The sequence below is a fragment of the Astatotilapia calliptera genome, chromosome 19, assembly GCF_964374335.1.
Source record: "Astatotilapia calliptera chromosome 19, fAstCal68.1, whole genome shotgun sequence".
In the NCBI taxonomy this organism is placed as follows: domain Eukaryota; kingdom Metazoa; phylum Chordata; class Actinopteri; order Cichliformes; family Cichlidae; genus Astatotilapia; species Astatotilapia calliptera.
The window spans coordinates 9,347,603-9,364,314 of NC_137440.1; the positions used below are offsets into that span (position 1 = coordinate 9,347,603).

The window sequence follows — 16,712 nt, forward strand, 5'->3', positions numbered from 1 at the left end:
TCCGGTCCGAGGCAGAGCAGTTCCCGTACCAGACTGTTATACAGTTGGTCAGGATGCTCTCGATGGTGCAGCAATAGAAGTTCACCAGGATGTCTGAGGACAGGTGGTTCTTCCTCAAAGTCCTCAAGAAGAAGAGGCGCTGGTGAGCCTTCTTGACCAGCTTGGAGCAGTTGGTCGTCCAGATGAGATCCTCGGAGATGTGGACTCCCAGGAACTTGAAGCTGCTCACACGCTCCACAGCGGTCCCCTTAATGTGGATGGGTGGATGTGGGTCAGCATTTCTCCTGTAGTCCACGATGAGCTCCTTGGTCTTCTCGGTGTTAAGCAGCAGGTTGTTTGTGTCGCACCACTCAGCCAGACGATCCACCTCCTCCCTGTAGGCGGCCTCATCGTTGTCACTGATGAGGCCAATCACCGTGGTGTCATCTGCAAACTTAATGATGGTGTTGGTTGCTAAACCTTCTATCAGGAGCCTTGGTGTTACCATTGACTCAGCTCTGACTTTGGACGCTCATGTAAAATCTCTGGTTCGCTCCTGTATTTATCACTTGAGAAACATTGCTAAGCTGAGTCATATTGTATCGTGCTCCGAATTGGAAGTTGTCATTCATGCATTTGTTTCATCTCGTCCGGATTATTCTAATTCTTTGTTTACTTGTTTATGTAAAGCCTCTTTGGAGCGTCTGCAAGTCGTTCAGAACGCTGCTGCAAAGCTTCTGACCAAGTCCTCCAAGTCCTCCCATGTCACACCCCTGCTGATCCAGCTGCACTGGCTCCCCGTTAAATTCACAATCCACTTTAAGGTTTTGACCTTGACTTTCAGGGCTCTGCATGGACAAGCACCAACATATATAAGTGAACTTTTACATCCATACATTCCCAGCAGGTCCCTGAGGTCATGTGACTAGGGCTTGCTGGCTGAAAACACACAAGGCTGAAAACAAAAGGCGACTTTTGTGACTGTGGCCCCCAGACTGTGGAACTGTCTCCCTTTGAGCCTGAGATCTGTGGACTCAGTGGTCGCTTTTAAAAAACAGCTAAAAACTCATCTTTTTAAACTTGCTTTTGGTTGATTTTTATGTTTTAGCTTCTGTGAAGCACTTTGTGATTTTTATCTTGAAAGGTGCTATATAAATAAAATTGTACATACTTATTTTGCGAGTTGGTTATTAGGCGCTGCTCCAGCCACCCAGAGAACCCCCCGCCGCCTCGCCCTCTCCTCCCTGCAGCGGGCGCTCCTCGCAACCGGAGGGCGCCCTTACTCCCAGCAAAAGGCCGTAAGAACACCGATGGGTGCCATTCCCAAAATTCGCTGGCATGACGTCGGGGCAGCATCAGTACGAGCAACTTTTTTTGGCCGATGCCCGTGATGCCGCCCTGGGCAAATGCCCATGTGGCCCATAAGAGAAACCGCTACTGCTCCCACCTGACAATAAAGTGTCTCAGGCAGCGAGCCTCAGCCTGAGCCACGGAGCAGCAGCTGGGACTGAATATTTTATGCCTGATTATTATCTGGATCATGATCAGCGGATTTATCGGCGCTCTGGATCAATAACTGCTTATGTGCTGCTGCAGTCCCTCCTCCCGCCAGCAGGGGGAATCCTGCTCTCACATCAAACAGCGCAGGAACCCTCAATCTCTGCGCATGCTCACCGGAAGTAAACAAATCAGCATGGCAGCACGCTGCTTGGAAAGAAGCGATCGGCAGTATTGATGATAAACGTATCGATACAGTTATTGTCGCTGCTGAGGGGAGGAGTTGATCATCGATCAACTGATGGTTTAATCAGTCAGCTGCAGGATGGAAGCAGTGAGGAATCGACTGGCCGAGTGTTCACAGGAGGCTCACGGTGAGGCTCACAGAACCGATCCGAGCATTGATCACAGATAGGTGACAGCTTCGGCTCTGGGACTATTTCTTTTGCCACAGAAAGTAGATCCGACTCAGAGCGGCTCACAGCGCATGCTCGTTATCGGGCTGAATGTTTGATGTTTACCTGTTTGGTTGAATTACACATGTGACACACCTGCCCTGCTGTGAGGGGAGGGGTCATAAAACTACAGACTGTATATCCAGACCCACCCATCAGCAGATTAATAACTAACCTGGCCGTCTGCTTCCTGTCACGTGATGCCGTTGGTCTCTTAAACACACCTGACAACATGCAGATCCTTCCACTGCTGAGAGGCTGTGCAGAGGTCAGCGAAAGAAGTCTGGATGATTAAAAATGGAGGGCAGGGGCTGAGGTGGGGCCTCCTTTTGCAGGGCAGACTTTGCTGAGTGAGTGGGTAAGATGTGTTTTTCATTCGTTTCCATGGTTTCAGCTTAAATGTCGCTGTGGTGACCCTTGCTGTCCTTACTGGTCTGTGTCAGCTTGTGAACCTGGAATATCATGACCAACCACGTCGAGTGTGGGCGGGGCTTTAGAGTTCTCCAGACTGTCATTAGAGGTGTGATCATGTAGTTTTACCGAGCAAACAGGAAATAAGCTCACGTGATTATAATATGAATGACCAATGCTGACATCAGTGCCCCACCCACCCATGTATCTCAGGTGTTTGCTTATCAATCAGCATTGCTGATCACTGATTACTTTTCAGATCTGTACCTGAACCAATCGGTGCCCTACCTGGACGGGCCACCTGAGCCGCTGCAGTTCCACCGTGACTGGATCGCTCCAAACAAGCCCTGCATCATCCGCAACGCCTTCAGCCACTGGCCAGCCCTGGCCAAGTGGAGCCCTGACTATCTGAGGTATGCAAGCCCCACCCACCCTTGTCACTATGGTAACAGGTCAGCTCCTAATAAATGAAGTCAGGATTAGTTCATCCAGATAAGAGAGAGATATTCTGTGGAGCTCGTGCATCATCATTTTCAGGCTCGAAGGCGCTCAGCTGTCCTCGTCAGGTGTAGATGTCACATGATTGTTTTTTTTCTCTGCAGGGAGAAGGTGGGGTCAAAGGTCATAAGCGTGGCAGTGACTCCAAATGGCTACGCCGACGCGGTAAATGGAGATCGATTTGTGATGCCTGAAGAGAGACAGATGAGCTTCTCCTCTGTTCTTGACATCATCGAGGGGAAGGTGAGACTGCACGCTGCTGTCCGAATGGCCCTGCATGAATGCCACCTTACTAATAAAGTTGTCTTGATTGAATGTGCAGGTGGACAAAGGGGGCGGAGTCTTCTATGTCCAGAAGCAGTGCTCCAACCTGCTGCAGGAGCTGCCCGAGCTCACTGCTGACGTACAGCCGCACATTGCCTGGATGAGCACGGCACTTGGTGAGCTGTTAGTCTGTCTGCGATGTTGACCAATCAGAGTGTCTCTCACAGATTTGCAGAATCCACAAACATCGCAGGAAGTCGAGAGCATCACAATCCAGTCTGTGAAAATGATGTGTGCGTGATGACGGTGATCTTCACAGGAAGCAGTTTCAGTGCGTTTCCTGTCAACTGGTCTCTCCATCTCCACCTTTGCGGAGAAAACAGGTCCAGCCGAACTCCATAATTAACCTCAGTGTGTGAAGAGGACTCTCCATTTACATGCACAAACTGGAGTCTATTAGATAGATATGATACAAACCACTGCAGCACAGTACCTGTAATACCTACAGCATGTTCTAATCGCTCTAATGGGATATTATGGTCGACAGTATCGAACGCTGCACTGAGGTCTAGCAGGACAAGCACAGAGATGAGTCCACTGTCAGAGGCCATAAGACGATCATTTGTAACCTTCACTAAGAAATTGAATTATTATGATATAACAATTATTGAATGAAATTAAAATCAATTATTAAATCAAAAAGCTCAGCGGAGCAGATCCAGCAGCTTCTGTTTTGATTAAAGAGGAAAATAAATCATCATGGTAGGGAAGGACCCCCCTCCCCGCTTTTGAATAACACACTGCCCTCCATGTTTCTCCTCCTGTCGTCCTTGCCGCAGTAACTGTGTAACCCAGAGGGGGACCCACCCCAGTTTGACCACCAGCTGATCTGACTGTTATCCTACTGTTTTCTCCTTTCAGGAAAGCTGCCGGACGCTGTGAACTTTTGGCTCGGAGAGGCGAACGCCATCACCTCCAGTGAGACCCACGCCTTGATCTCACTCTCTCACTCACACGCGAGTTGCGGCGTGGTGATGCTGATGCGTATTTCTGTGTTTCAGTGCACAAAGATCACTACGAGAATCTTTACTGCGTCGTCTCTGGAGAGAAACACTTTGTTTTGATGCCGCCCACAGACCGCCCTTTCATCCCCTATGGTAACCACCAAGTCTTCTCTACAGCAATAACCATCCACCTGTGGTAACCATGGTAACTATCTCCGCAGGTTTGTTCCAACCAGCCGTTTACCATCAGAGAGATGACGGCGAGTTCGAGGTCATCGATCAGAGCGACTCAGAGATGGTGCGTTCAGGTTTTCTTGTAAGGCTACGTCCACACTAATGCGTCTTCGTTTGAAAACGCAACGTTTTCTCTCAGTCTTGGCCTCACTGAGACGCAGCATTTTGAAAACACGACAGAGCTGTCCCGTTGTAGTTGGACACAACGCAGACTTTCTAAAATCACTTTGTACATGCTGCATAGCTTTTCTTCAGTTCCTTTAATTCTCACTCAGTTTTGTGCAGGACTGGAACCTAAGTGTTTTCACAACCCTCAAATCTATCCGGGCTAGTGTGGACGCAGCCTAAGTCTCAGCACCTAATTTCAAACCACACACCTCCATGACTCCCCCTCCCAGGTCCCATGGATCCCTCTGGACCCACTGAACCCGGACCTGGAGCGGTTCCCGCAGTACCGCCGGGCGCGGCCGCTCCACTGCAGCGTGAAGGCCGGAGAGATGCTGTACTTGCCGTCGCTGTGGTTCCACCACGTACAGCAGTCACACGGCTGCATCGCAGGTACCTGAACGTACCACGCTGTGTTTAACTTTACTTTGATCAATAATGGACAGACACGAGCAGATAATCGATCAGATAATCTCAGTGAGGCCTTCACACTAAACACATCCGCTCCCGTTTTGTCTGCAGTGAACTTCTGGTACGACATGGACTACGACATCAAGTACAACTACTTTCAACTGCTGGAGGCTCTGTGTGAGGTCACAAGGTCCACGTGACATCACAGCGACAGTGCCACATGGCCAATGAAGTTTTGTTTCTGTGGTGTTTGCAGGTCAAAGTTGGTCAGAAAATACATTTGACTAAAGCTCCTCTCCTTCATCGTTGGAGTCGTCATCAGCAGCCCAGCCATGGTTTCCCACGATTCTTTATTCACTTTGAGAATAAAATTTATTGTTCTGTCACTGAAAACTTCATCAATAACGTTCACCTGGCGTGGATTGATTCCACTTCCTGTTAGTGCCTTTGAACGAGCTGCGGATCAATAAAAATAAAAGTCAAACTTTCTCTTTGTGAATTTAACATTTGAATTACTGACAGTTTCTTTCCCTGAACGGCCGCTGCCTGCGGAGGTCGAGAAGTTAACGAAGGAAGGACCGACACAGACCAGAAACAATGAAAAAAGCTCTTTATTAAAGCACAGAAAAACGGAGCAGACAAACGACACACTCTAAAACTCTCAATCACCGACTCCACGCTCAAGGCCTCGATTCATCAATGATTATCAATCAGCTGATCGCACAGGAAACAAACACTCAAATGTAAACAAACAAGGTGCACAGAGAGGTCGTCGACCCCTGAAGCTCCACCCACTCACCCATCTCTCAGCCTCCATCAGTCAGGTGATCATCAGGAACCTCTGCATCTCAGAATCAAAAAGATGAAGCTTAATCAATAAGCCAATCAGCTGATCGATCAGTAAGAGGGTCAGATAAACCTGCAGAAAGTTCAGGAAGCCAAATTTTATTTTAAACAAGTCAAAACAAGGACCCGCCCACAATTATTCCTGAACAGCTGATTGATCAGCTGGGCCAATCAATCAGACATAATGATGATCAATAAACTTCTTCTACTGTGATAAAACAAAGTTTCTTTAAAAACTGGCGCATGACCTCAGAGGGAACATTGACCATGCAGCTGTTTTAGGCTCCGCCCCTGAGGGAGGGAGGTGGAGGAAAAGTTTAGCCATCCTGATTGGTGCAGACGTGGAGGTGTCGGGTGGATTTCCGTCATGGTTACAGACGTCCGACTAATAAAGTTTCATCTGTTTTAAGAAATATATATTTATAAGTTTCTGACAACAGGAAACGGGACATGGGGGCGAGACGCGTGATGACCACCTGCTCTGCTCCCACCAGACGCTGCTCAGACGGACAGCTGCTGAGTCATATTTTTACTTTTCATCGCTTTGATGCTGCTATCAGATAACTCTATGTGCCCTTATTTTGAAAGTTCAGCTGTTGCTAACCAGTTAGACCCACCCCTTCCTGTGTAAAAAAAAAAAAAAAAAAAAAAAAAAAAAAAAAAAAATCTAATTATCGGGTCATACATCTCTGCAAAAACATGAAGCAGTCTACTTAGCTTCTGTTTTCAAATTAAAAGTTGAAGGAAACCCACAGTTAGGACGTTTTTTTTCTGTTGGTGATCGTGATCAATAAAGTTCAGGATTTCAGGCCTTTTGACCAATCAATCCCTCTGAGATGCAAATTGTTTTTGTTATTATTTTGCATTATTTTGGAGGTACGGCTCCTGTTTGTAAAAATAAATGAATAAAGGCTGAATTTGAATAAATATTATCGATAACTCAGCCTCATCAATACGATGATCAGGAACCAGCCAGTGAGGAAGAGTCCTGGCTGAGACCCCTCCTCCAAACCTGATCACTGATCAGTGAGTGATATCGATCTGCAGATCAGAGCATGGAGGCTGTGGGGGGGAGGGGTGAGCAGCAGGCGGCGCCGCAAGGCCAGCGCTCCGTCAGACGCAGGGAGATGCTCAAACATCTAATCGATCAGCAATCAATAATCAGAATCAGTCACTACGTCTGCCGGAGCACCGATCTTTAACCTAAACATCATCCAGCTTAAAGTTCCATGGCTTTTTGATTTGTGGGCGTGGTATCCTGCGTGAAAGCGTTCTGATTGGACGCTGCTGACATCACACACAAAGAGCACAAACAGCCTCTGCCCGGCACACACTCACAATCAGTCGTCATGGTTACTCCTGCGGTAGATGGGCACATTAATGCTGTGGAATGCCGGGACCCAGCGGTTGTCATGGAGACCCACATTGCAGCCAGGCGTGTCCCTGCGGGCGCCATGGCAGCACATCCAGTACCCTGGGCCATACGGCAACGCCTGGCAGTACGGCTTGTGGTGCCAGCGGCACAGCGACACATCGCCGCGCCCGTAACGCTTCTTGCACTGCTTGCAGGGATCGTCACGGTAACGGGGGTCTGACACCCACAGCGAGTCAGCGGGCCGCACGCCGTAGTTCTCGATGATGAACTTGAAGTAACTGCAGGTGCACTTGAGCGCGGCAAGGCTCTGCGTCGGCAGCAGTAGGAAGATCTTGACGAGCAGGTGGTGCGGCAGCGCTGTCAGGTACGGCTGCGGCTCCAGCAGCTGCTGCAGCCGCTGACGCTTCTCAAGGAAGTCCTGCGACGCCGACGCACGCCACACCAGAGGCGCCGAGGCAGGGTTGCTAACTACGCCAGCATCCTCAGTTCCTCTCCTCCTAGTCTTCTCTGATTGGCTGTCAGTACTGCAGGGGGAGGGCTTAAAAGGTTGAAGCACATAGGTGGCTCTGTGGCATGGGGGGTGGTGTGCCGAGTGTGTGGGGGAGGGGGTGGAGTCTTCGCATTTCTCAGGTGTTGGAGACAAAAACAATAAGCCAGGCACAGGCTCCTCCTCCTCAGAGGGCGGGGCCTTAAGGTGAGTCTCTGTTACAGTGCGCTCCCTCTCCACACCTGCAGCCTCCTCCGACTTGACCAGCTCACCTGAAAGGGGCGTGGTCAAAGCTGAGGCCGGAAGACAGCCGACTGGTTCCCTGCTCAGACACTGAGCTGCAGGTGATGATGGTGACGCAGGCTGGCTGGGGGTGGAGCTGTGACCTGTGGCAGCGGCGAGCAGCACACGCCCCGCTGTCCTCCGCAGGCTGTTGCTACGTGACAGGTTGCCCTCTGCCCGCCGCCTAAGACATTTAGACTCTAGTCTCGCCACCATATCTGACACTCTGATGCTTTCTGGCTCCTCCCCCCTGTGCTCCGAGCCGTCCCTGAGCTTGGTGGGCGGGGCTCTGGAGAGCATGATAGTGGTGCAGCTCCTCTGGAGAGCGAGCACAGGTTTGGAGTCCAGCTGCTGCTCACTTACTCTCTGCTCCAGAAACGCCACCATGTCCACCACTGACACTTTCAGGTCCGCCTCCTCTGCTGTCCCCAGTTCGCCACCACACTGCTGACCGGAGTTCGGGCGCTGCGGAGCAGGTCTGAGGCCACAAGCACTCTGGTCTTGCTGAAGGTTTTGGGTGTTTCCGGACCGGCGGCGCCGTTTGGCGGTACAGTTTTCATCCCAGCTGCCCTTTGCCTTCACGGCTCGTGACAGCCCCGTCCCAACGCTGTAGTTGGTGCATGGTGCCGGCGCCCTGTCCCTGCTGTTCGCAGCACACTCGCCACCTCCGGCACTATCTTCTCGTCCCCTCTCTGAAACAAAGATGGCGATCTTCTCGCGGACGTGTCCGGGTTTGATGACGGTCCAGACATCCAGCGGCGTGTCGGCATCCTCAGCGGCAGTCTGGAACAGTTTGGGCGTGTTGTTCTCGCAGCCTGGCGGCAGCAGTGGGAAGTGCTGCAGGGTGGTGCCGGACTGCGTCTTGAGGCAGAGCGACGTCATGCTGCTTGTGATGGCGTTTGCTGGGCATCGCAGCGTGTTGGCGGAGATTACACTGAATGGGAAGCGGCTGCTGCTGCCATGGTTACCAGTGTACGTCCTGAGCAGCCCCCCCTGCTGGCTCACAAACAGACTGCTCCGCTGCGTCCCCGTCTGAACGCCGGACGCATCGAGACGCAGCTCTGAACGCACGAGCTTCGGGTAAGACTTCAGGTGCATGATGGTCCTGTGGGGAGACAGAGAGGTCACATGATTAAAACCCAACCGAGATATTGACTTATCAAAATAAAAAGACCCCAGGAAATTATCGACATGTTTGGCATTCAGATTTTCAAAATAAAAGTCAGATAGAGGTGTTTCCTGTGGGTGCGTCTCAGATCAGAGCAGGTCAGACTCTCTCCGAGGTGATTCTGAGATATTTCATCACCCGATCGTGGTGTAAACATTTCAACACGAGATCACGTCAGAGCTGATCTGAGGTCAGGCTTCCTCTCCTCCTCATGAAGAACGCCTTATTAGTCCGAGGGAGGGCCACACTGGTTTTACTGGAACACTTTACCTCTGCTCGTAAAACTGGGATGTGGAGGAGGCCCATGGACTTCCTGTTACTCAGGTGAAGGCGGCACCTTTTTGCCTCAGTAATGAACAAACTCATGTGTGTTTATGGTCAGCGCCCTGACAGACTGCAGCTCCTCTCGCGTCCACCGGGGGCTGCTGTAACTCTCCTCCTTCAAGCGAATAAGAAAAGCTTGTTGCTTATGTTTGGTGGTGGGGGACAGCTGATATGAAAGGGGGGGGGGGGGGGGGGGAGTCAGTTGCAGAGACCAAAAACACACATGTTCAGCTCCCTTTGATGTGCACACTGCCTCACTGTGGGCGTCACAGGAACTGCAGGTTTAAACCGGATAATTTGGATTTGTTTGTTCTTCGTTCTTCACTTGCCCTCCTCATGTTTCTTGACCACATGTACCGAGCATGTGCAGAAACGCATGTTTTTAACGTTTTGGGTGGTGGATGCCATCATGACGAAGGCTCGGTGCAGCAGCATTACCTCAGCGCTCGGCTGGGCCCGAGCCCGCAGACACGCCCGCACAGATGTGGAGGAAACCACGACAGCTTCATGCTCTCGGCTATCAGTCGCATGGACTCGCATGTGTGTGACGTGTTCAGGACACTGATTATGTTTATGATCGGTTATTGATTGGAGAGGACAAAACGATCTGTGCGCTCAGACACAGACAGAGTGAGAAACTTTGACTCTAATTTTGTCTGAATGTGTTTAATGAGTCATTTTACTTCACAGGGACTTTTTTTTTTTAACCTCCTAGGACCTGCGTCCACATATGTGGACATCACATTTTGGGTTATTTAGACTAAAATACTCAATTTTGCTCTACAAGGGCCTGATATCCACTTACAAGGACATTATACTGCCACTGTTCTATCAACATTTTAAAACGAATATCCTCATATGTGCCTCTGATTTTTCTTAGAAACAAAAATCAGGTTAAAAAAAAAACAAAAAAAAAAAACAAACAAACCTTGTAATTCTTTGTTTTTACATTTATCGGGTCCCAATGAGCCCAAATATCAAAAAGAAATTAAAAATTAATTAATTAAATTTTAAAGTTAATTTAATGAGGATTTTTTTCTTTTTCAGTGATTTTATTCTGTTCATTTCATTTTTTGTGTTTATTGAACATTCGGGATAAATAAAGTCAATCTCACCCGGCGCTGATCATTACTTGTTTTCAGTGAAGCCATGTCACCTGGCCAACAGTCACATGACCGGCAGAGTTCCCTGTCACGCCTGCGTCTCAGCCGTTCAGGGTGAGACACAGGGTTTTAATAGTTTTGCAATTTTAATTAGTTTTTATTTTGATTTAGTTTTGACTTCAGATTTTCAATTTTATATCAGTTTTAATTAGTTTTTACCAATTGTTTGCTAGTTTAGTTTAGTTTTTATTTTTTGAAAATCCTTAATTTCAGTTTAGTTTTGATTAGTTTCAGTTATAGTTTTAGTTGTTTGCAATAATTAAGTATAACAAAATCGCAGTTTCATCATATCAGTCATTCTCTTCTGCTTATCCTTGGGTATGTTGCTATTCCAGCTACTATACCCTGCACAGGTCGCCTGTCTGTCGCAGGGCTAACACGCAGAGACAGACAACTCACATTCCCACCTATGGGTTCTTTAAATAAATAAATAAATAAATAAATAAATAAATACATAAAGGCAGATGAACAACCATTGATACCAGGCAACTATAAAATGTATATCTTGGCCCCAATGAGACTATTAACTCTTGCACCACCGCGTGTTCGTAATTTTGGTTCAAGTGAATTGATAAACTTTTTGAAGGCAATTGACTCACACAGTTATGTAGATATCCCCGTCCTGTTGTCTCGGGATGCATCACGCTGCCTTGCCTGGGGTTAGCTTCTGTTTTCTGGGGATGAGGGTTGAGTGTGCTCCCTTACCTTCTCAAGGTAAGCTAGGTTAGCCTTCTTGTGTGAGCTTTTCAAGTGCACTTTAAGGTTTGTGGGATTTTTCCCTTTAGAAATGTCCCTCATAATTTGTCTCTTTCCACTACAAGACACTTGCTTTATCCAAAACACAGTCATACTCAAAGTAATCCCAAATTGGACTCTGGCGCTTTCTCCTGACTTTTCCTGACACGATTCTGCACGTGGACAGAGCAGCAACACAGAAACACTGGAAACTAAACTTCATTTTCACCCTTGACTATTGTAGGACACGCACACATCAATGAAAACTAAACACATTTTTGCTATAAATTCAGTTCATTTTAGTTAGTTTTCCTTTTTTTGTTTTTATTTCCGTTAACGAAAATGTTTTTTCACTTCTAGTTTTCGTTAACGATAATAACCTTGGTGAGACTAGACAGATTAAAGGAGCGCCATCAGGTTTACAGCTGTGAGTGAAGGAGGACCTTCCTGCTCCCCGACGGCCGTGTCAGGTTCTTTCTGGGAGAACATAGTCTTCCTCGGGCTCAGCTGAGGGAACACCGAGGTGTTCCCAGACCAGCTGAGAGACATTATGTGTCCAACGCGTCCTCCCAGTAGGACATGTCTGAACCCCTCAGCTGGACTCATCTCTGAACTGAACCCGCACAGGTGACGAGACAACGCCCGCATTCATGAATTTAAAGCAGGATTTTAATACTGCAGCAGCAGCATCGCCGTAAGAACAGCTTTCCCAGCAGATAAAAGCTGTTTTAAAGCCCATTATGAATAAAGTTGGCTTGGATAAACCCTGCAAATACCAGCCGGGCCGTGCAGACAGCTTCGTGTGAAGTGTCCCGCGTGCACAGAGCTTATACAACCTTGTGAAGCTTACAGAGGCAGGACGCACTCAGAGCTCTGGGTTTGCAGGATGACCTCAGTGATGATGTAACCCGTGAAAAAGGTGTGTTTGTACGAACACATCACAGTTACACAACCGTGCTCAGAAACAAAAAGCCCGTTTGAACACAGTAGCAGTGAAGTCGGCTCTCATCCAATCAGATGCGGATCCACAGCGAGACGAGCTAAGGTTTCTGAGCGAGAGGAGTTTGGTTTCCAGGCCGTCAGCACTGCGCCTGAGAACAATTAGGATTACACAAACCGCAGCAGGGCGGCCAATCAGAGCCAGGTATAAAACACACTGGGAGCACACGGAGGTCAGAGGTCACACGCATGCAGCGAGGGATGAGGCACAGCTGTGTCATCAGCAGCGTTTCTGAGGTATTCATGTCCTGGTCAGCTCTTTAGATTCAAAACAGCCGCCCAGTGGTGTTTCAAGATGGCTGCCGAGGTGGTGATGTGAACAAACTGATCCAGAATCAGAACCCGGAGCTCTGATCTGTCGCACAGCATCTTGGGAGTTGTATTCATGTGTTTCTCTACGTCACTTTTACACAATGCTAACTGTGTTTACCTCCACTCTGTGTGCTGATTGGCCGGTGGTGGTGCTGGGGGGCGTGGTACTGGTTTGAGTGACAGCTCCGCTGATCCTTCAGCTTCACATTTCTCAGACGTTCGCCTTGACTCCTCCCACACAGGAAGCTAAACCAGGCGCTGTTTCTCCTGCGCCAAGGTCTCCAAAGGAGTCAGGATGTGACCGCACACACACACACACCCTGCAGGAAAAAACAAGCACACACCAACACATCAGTGACTCACACACACACACACACACCTGAGGTCACGGCCCAGGTGTATAATCCTCACACCGTAAGCAGCTTCATAATCATCAATATCTTCAAAATGAAATGAAAACATGTTCTACAACAGCTGGATCAGACATGCAGACTCAGACTGGGAGGACTGGGAGTGAACCAGCAGGGCCAGAAGTCAGTTTACGACACGCGGAGCAGCAGCGAGCTCACAGCCTGCAGGAAAAGCTCACCGTTCATCAGACAAACCTGCAGCTTGCGTCTATAGTGAGACACCAGCTCATGATACCTGACAGCCAATCAGCTGCCAGCTCTGTCCTCTCTGTCTATATAAGGAGCCGGTCACAGTGTGTTCAGTACACACACAGGCGCACAAACACAAGAGTGCGCACTGGTGTGCGTTTGTGCTGTTGAAGCAGGAAACTGTAAATATTTCAAAATAAAAGCTGACAGTTTAGTGACCAGCCGTTTCTCCTCACAGCTTCATAGCTGATTAATTCCCGCCACGTCTCCCAGCTGAGACGATCTGCAGGTGCTTCCTGCTCCCACAACAGGAAGAGTTCAGGAGAAACCTGAATGACATGGACCTGCTCACCTGCACAGGTGTGACAGGACTGCAGGTGTCCTGTAGCCTCACGTTTTCACCCCTTTCTGCTCAACACGTAAAAAAAGGACGGCAGGGATAGCTCAGTAGGTAGAGTGGGGGGCCCATGATCAGAAGGTGGGGGGTTTGATTCCCCTGAAGAGCTACCCTGAGGCATCCCTGAGCAAGGTACCATCTCTACACACTGCTCCCCGGGCGCCCAATGGCTGCCCACTGCTTCACTGAGTGAATGGGCTAAATGCAGAGAGGAATTTCCCCACGGGGATTAATAAAGTACACTTTGTTCTTTTTCTTTCTTGACTCTGTTCCTTCAAGCGTCAAAGATTATGATAAGAAATGATTACCGATCAGCTGATTGATTAACCACACACACACCGAGGAGCCCGAGCGGGGGATGGAGTGGAGGCATTTCCCTCCTCCCTCTCCTGAAACCACCTCCTGCTGCTGGATCTGCAGCTTCCTTCTCTTTTGTTTGACGTGAACCAGTCAGAGACATCCTGATCAGGATCAATACACAAGCCGAGTCAGTCTAAACAGGGATCATTTCAAAGCTTTGTTAATGCTAATGAGCCAGATGCTGACTCTGATTAAAGAACAGACAGCGAGCTTATGCTGGAGCACTGCAGGCCTCATTATTTACTGTGTTAACAGGAGATTATTGATTGTTTGGGGATTTTACGATGATACTGAAGTTTTTATATTCCACCTTCCCCTGATGGAACACTGATCCAGCAGCCTGAGGCCGTCAGGTCTGATCTGACACGGGCGAAAGTAAAGATAAACAAACACCAACATCTGCCTATGGTTTCATCTCTAAGACATGCTGCCGTCCACCGAGTGGCGTTCTAACTGTGTCCCAGCCTGTCCGACGCCTGTTCCCTTCAGGGTGAGCAGGAGCACTCAAGCACGTGACCTCATTTACATTTGTAACATTCATGATAATAATCTGTATGACATCTCCACAAAAAGTTGATTAGAATCCAAATAAATTGTGTCACACTGCAGATCTGTAACTCTGCAGTGTCCTGAGCCTTCAAATTAAAAGCTTCTTTAGATCAGTGATTAATCATTAGCATCTTTAGTGCTGAGTCACTGATCAGGAGCCTAAAACATTCTGTACAAATGACAGAGGTCTGTGTTTCAGGCCACTGATTCTTCTATTTACTTAACCAGGAAACCCCTGAGACTAAAGTCCATTTACAGCCAAGAAAGCACCACATTAACAGGTTATATGAGTGGTCAGGTTTAACACAAGCAGAGGAGGGAGCTGCTGAGGAACAAGGTCCTGATGGCTTCTCCAGCAGAGGCTCAAAGTCCTGTGAAGACCCCGAGGATCCTGAAGAGGAGCGAGTATCACAAAAACTGTGTTCACTCACATGCTGTGATCTCCACGGGCTGAAGACAGAGACACCAGCTGATAACGTCCACACACACACACAGACAGAGTGTTTGTGGGCTCTGACTCATCTCAGGGTGTGACAGAGTTTAGAGGAATGTGTGTTTCTAAAGTGATTTTATAATCATCATGAGGACATTAGACCCTGTGGGAGCTCAGTCTCAGATCAGACCGGGGCAGACTCGGGCCAAACCGACCGCCAGCTGCTGAGTCTGCACTCCGAGGCTAACAGCTAGCAGCTAACAGCCTGTAAACTTCCCACCCTCCTGGGCCTCCGCCCTGCTAACGGCGAACATTAATCGGTAACCCAGCTGGGAGCGGCTTGGAGCTCCGCCACACCCGCAGCCACACTCGGTAAACAAAGTGTCCTGCACAAGTGCGCTGTTTACAAACAAACAACCGAGCTACACGAAAACAAACTTCGCTGCCGCAGCGCTAGTTAGCATGCTACTAGCTGCAGCCGCTCGCTCTCATTAAACACCTGGCTAACTAGCTAGCGTCTGCAGCTAACTAGCGGGGAGCAGAGGAGGACGGAGCGGCACGTCGATACTCCAGAGGACACGGAGGAAGTTTGAGGAGACGCTGCGGGTGGAGATCGGATCGTTTCCACCCCCACACCGACACCCAGCAGCGGCCCCGAGCCGCGGACTCTCGGAGAGGAGAGGCCGCGGGTCGCACTGACCTGAAGGAGGAAGCTGAGTCCGTCCACTGGGGAGCTCCGCTGGCAGCGACCGCAGACGGTGCAGTCCTCCGGTCCGGGGTGTCCTGACTGTCCGTAGCCCAGCTGCTGTCGGTGCCTTCGCTTCGCCGGTGCGTGGACCCACTTTTAAACTGTTTAACGCTTAAACGCAGCACGGAGGTGCGCGCTCCTCACCTAACTACATAGTAAAGCTCCCGATCGAGCACGCGCACGTCAACCTGCGGCTGTGCGTAATGACGTAGCAGTCCTAGCCTGAGCATCAACAACATGTAGGTTCGGTTTTAGCGACACCCAGAGGGCCGACACGCTTCATCAGTATGGACGATGATGGCTCAACGGCACGAAGGCAAGAAGGTCCCGGGTTTGAATCCGAGCAGGGTTCCAGGTCTGTGCTAAGCACCTCACAAGAACGGACTTTACACTTTACGTGTTGAGACTGAAAAGCCACGGAGTTCACCCGAAATAACCCAAAAGACTAAAGGTGTACATCCACAGAGACAGCAGGTCAGCTGATCACAGCCTGCACACCAACACAATCCTCTGCAGCTCTCAGTAGAAATGATCGTTAGTTTGATTGTTTTCCCCACACGGAATCATTACACTGATCTTCGGGTTGCCGGTTCGAGCCATGACTCGGACAGTCTCGCTGGTTGTGTCCTTGGACAAGACACTTCACCTACCGCCTGCTTTGAGGGCCCCGAAAGCGCTATATAAATGCAATCCCTTATTATTATTAAAAGCGGTTTCCAATCAGTGCATCATCCATAAAAACATTTTAAAAAATCTTTATGTATTAGAAGTAAAGAGAGTCTGTACTTTTGCCACCTCTGTGAATGACTCAGGTAAACTCTTCCTCAGAGTTACTGGCTGTGCTGACACGCTAACTTTAAAGTAATTCTATATTTTTTCGAGTGTATGTAGGAGAACTAGGGACACATTTGTTCCTGAATGTAGCTCTGACAGTCCGTCATAGATTTCTTTCTTTGTTTGCATGTTTTCCCACGTGTCTGCACGGCTTCTCTCCGGCTACCTCCAACAGTCAGTTCC

The 16,712-nt window shown here is 49.0% G+C and overlaps 2 protein-coding genes across 4 annotated transcripts; one reads left to right on the top strand and one right to left on the bottom strand.

Moving 5' to 3' along the window:
- Window positions 1–1,637: 1,637 nt before the first annotated feature.
- jmjd7 (jumonji domain containing 7) lies at window positions 1,638–5,406 on the top strand. The gene is made up of 9 exons (XM_026152059.2): window positions 1,638–1,850; window positions 2,602–2,755; window positions 2,945–3,083; window positions 3,163–3,280; window positions 4,026–4,082; window positions 4,166–4,261; window positions 4,330–4,406; window positions 4,741–4,900; window positions 5,030–5,406. Exons 1-9 carry the CDS (start codon window positions 1,802–1,804, stop codon window positions 5,116–5,118), a joined length of 939 nt encoding a protein of 312 aa, XP_026007844.1. The 5' UTR covers window positions 1,638–1,801; the 3' UTR covers window positions 5,119–5,406.
- Window positions 5,407–5,511: 105 nt separating this feature from the next.
- Window positions 5,512–15,884, bottom strand: fbxo34 (F-box protein 34). 3 transcript variants are annotated; one of them, XM_026152058.2, is made up of 4 exons: window positions 15,648–15,884; window positions 12,728–12,929; window positions 7,103–9,013; window positions 5,512–5,837 (listed from the first exon to the last, which is right to left on the bottom strand). In XM_026152058.2, the coding sequence occupies exon 3, from the start codon at window positions 9,004–9,006 to the stop codon at window positions 7,105–7,107; it is 1,902 nt and encodes a 633-aa protein (XP_026007843.1). In that variant the 5' UTR covers window positions 9,007–9,013; window positions 12,728–12,929; window positions 15,648–15,884; the 3' UTR covers window positions 5,512–5,837; window positions 7,103–7,104. The 3 variants fall into 3 exon arrangements, with proteins under 3 accessions (XP_026007843.1, XP_080149650.1, XP_080149651.1); XM_080293524.1 differs by lacking the exon at window positions 5,512–5,837 and having other exon boundaries at window positions 6,598–9,013; XM_080293525.1 differs by lacking the exons at window positions 5,512–5,837; window positions 12,728–12,929 and having other exon boundaries at window positions 6,598–9,013; window positions 15,648–15,851.
- Window positions 15,885–16,712: the final 828 nt, after the last annotated feature.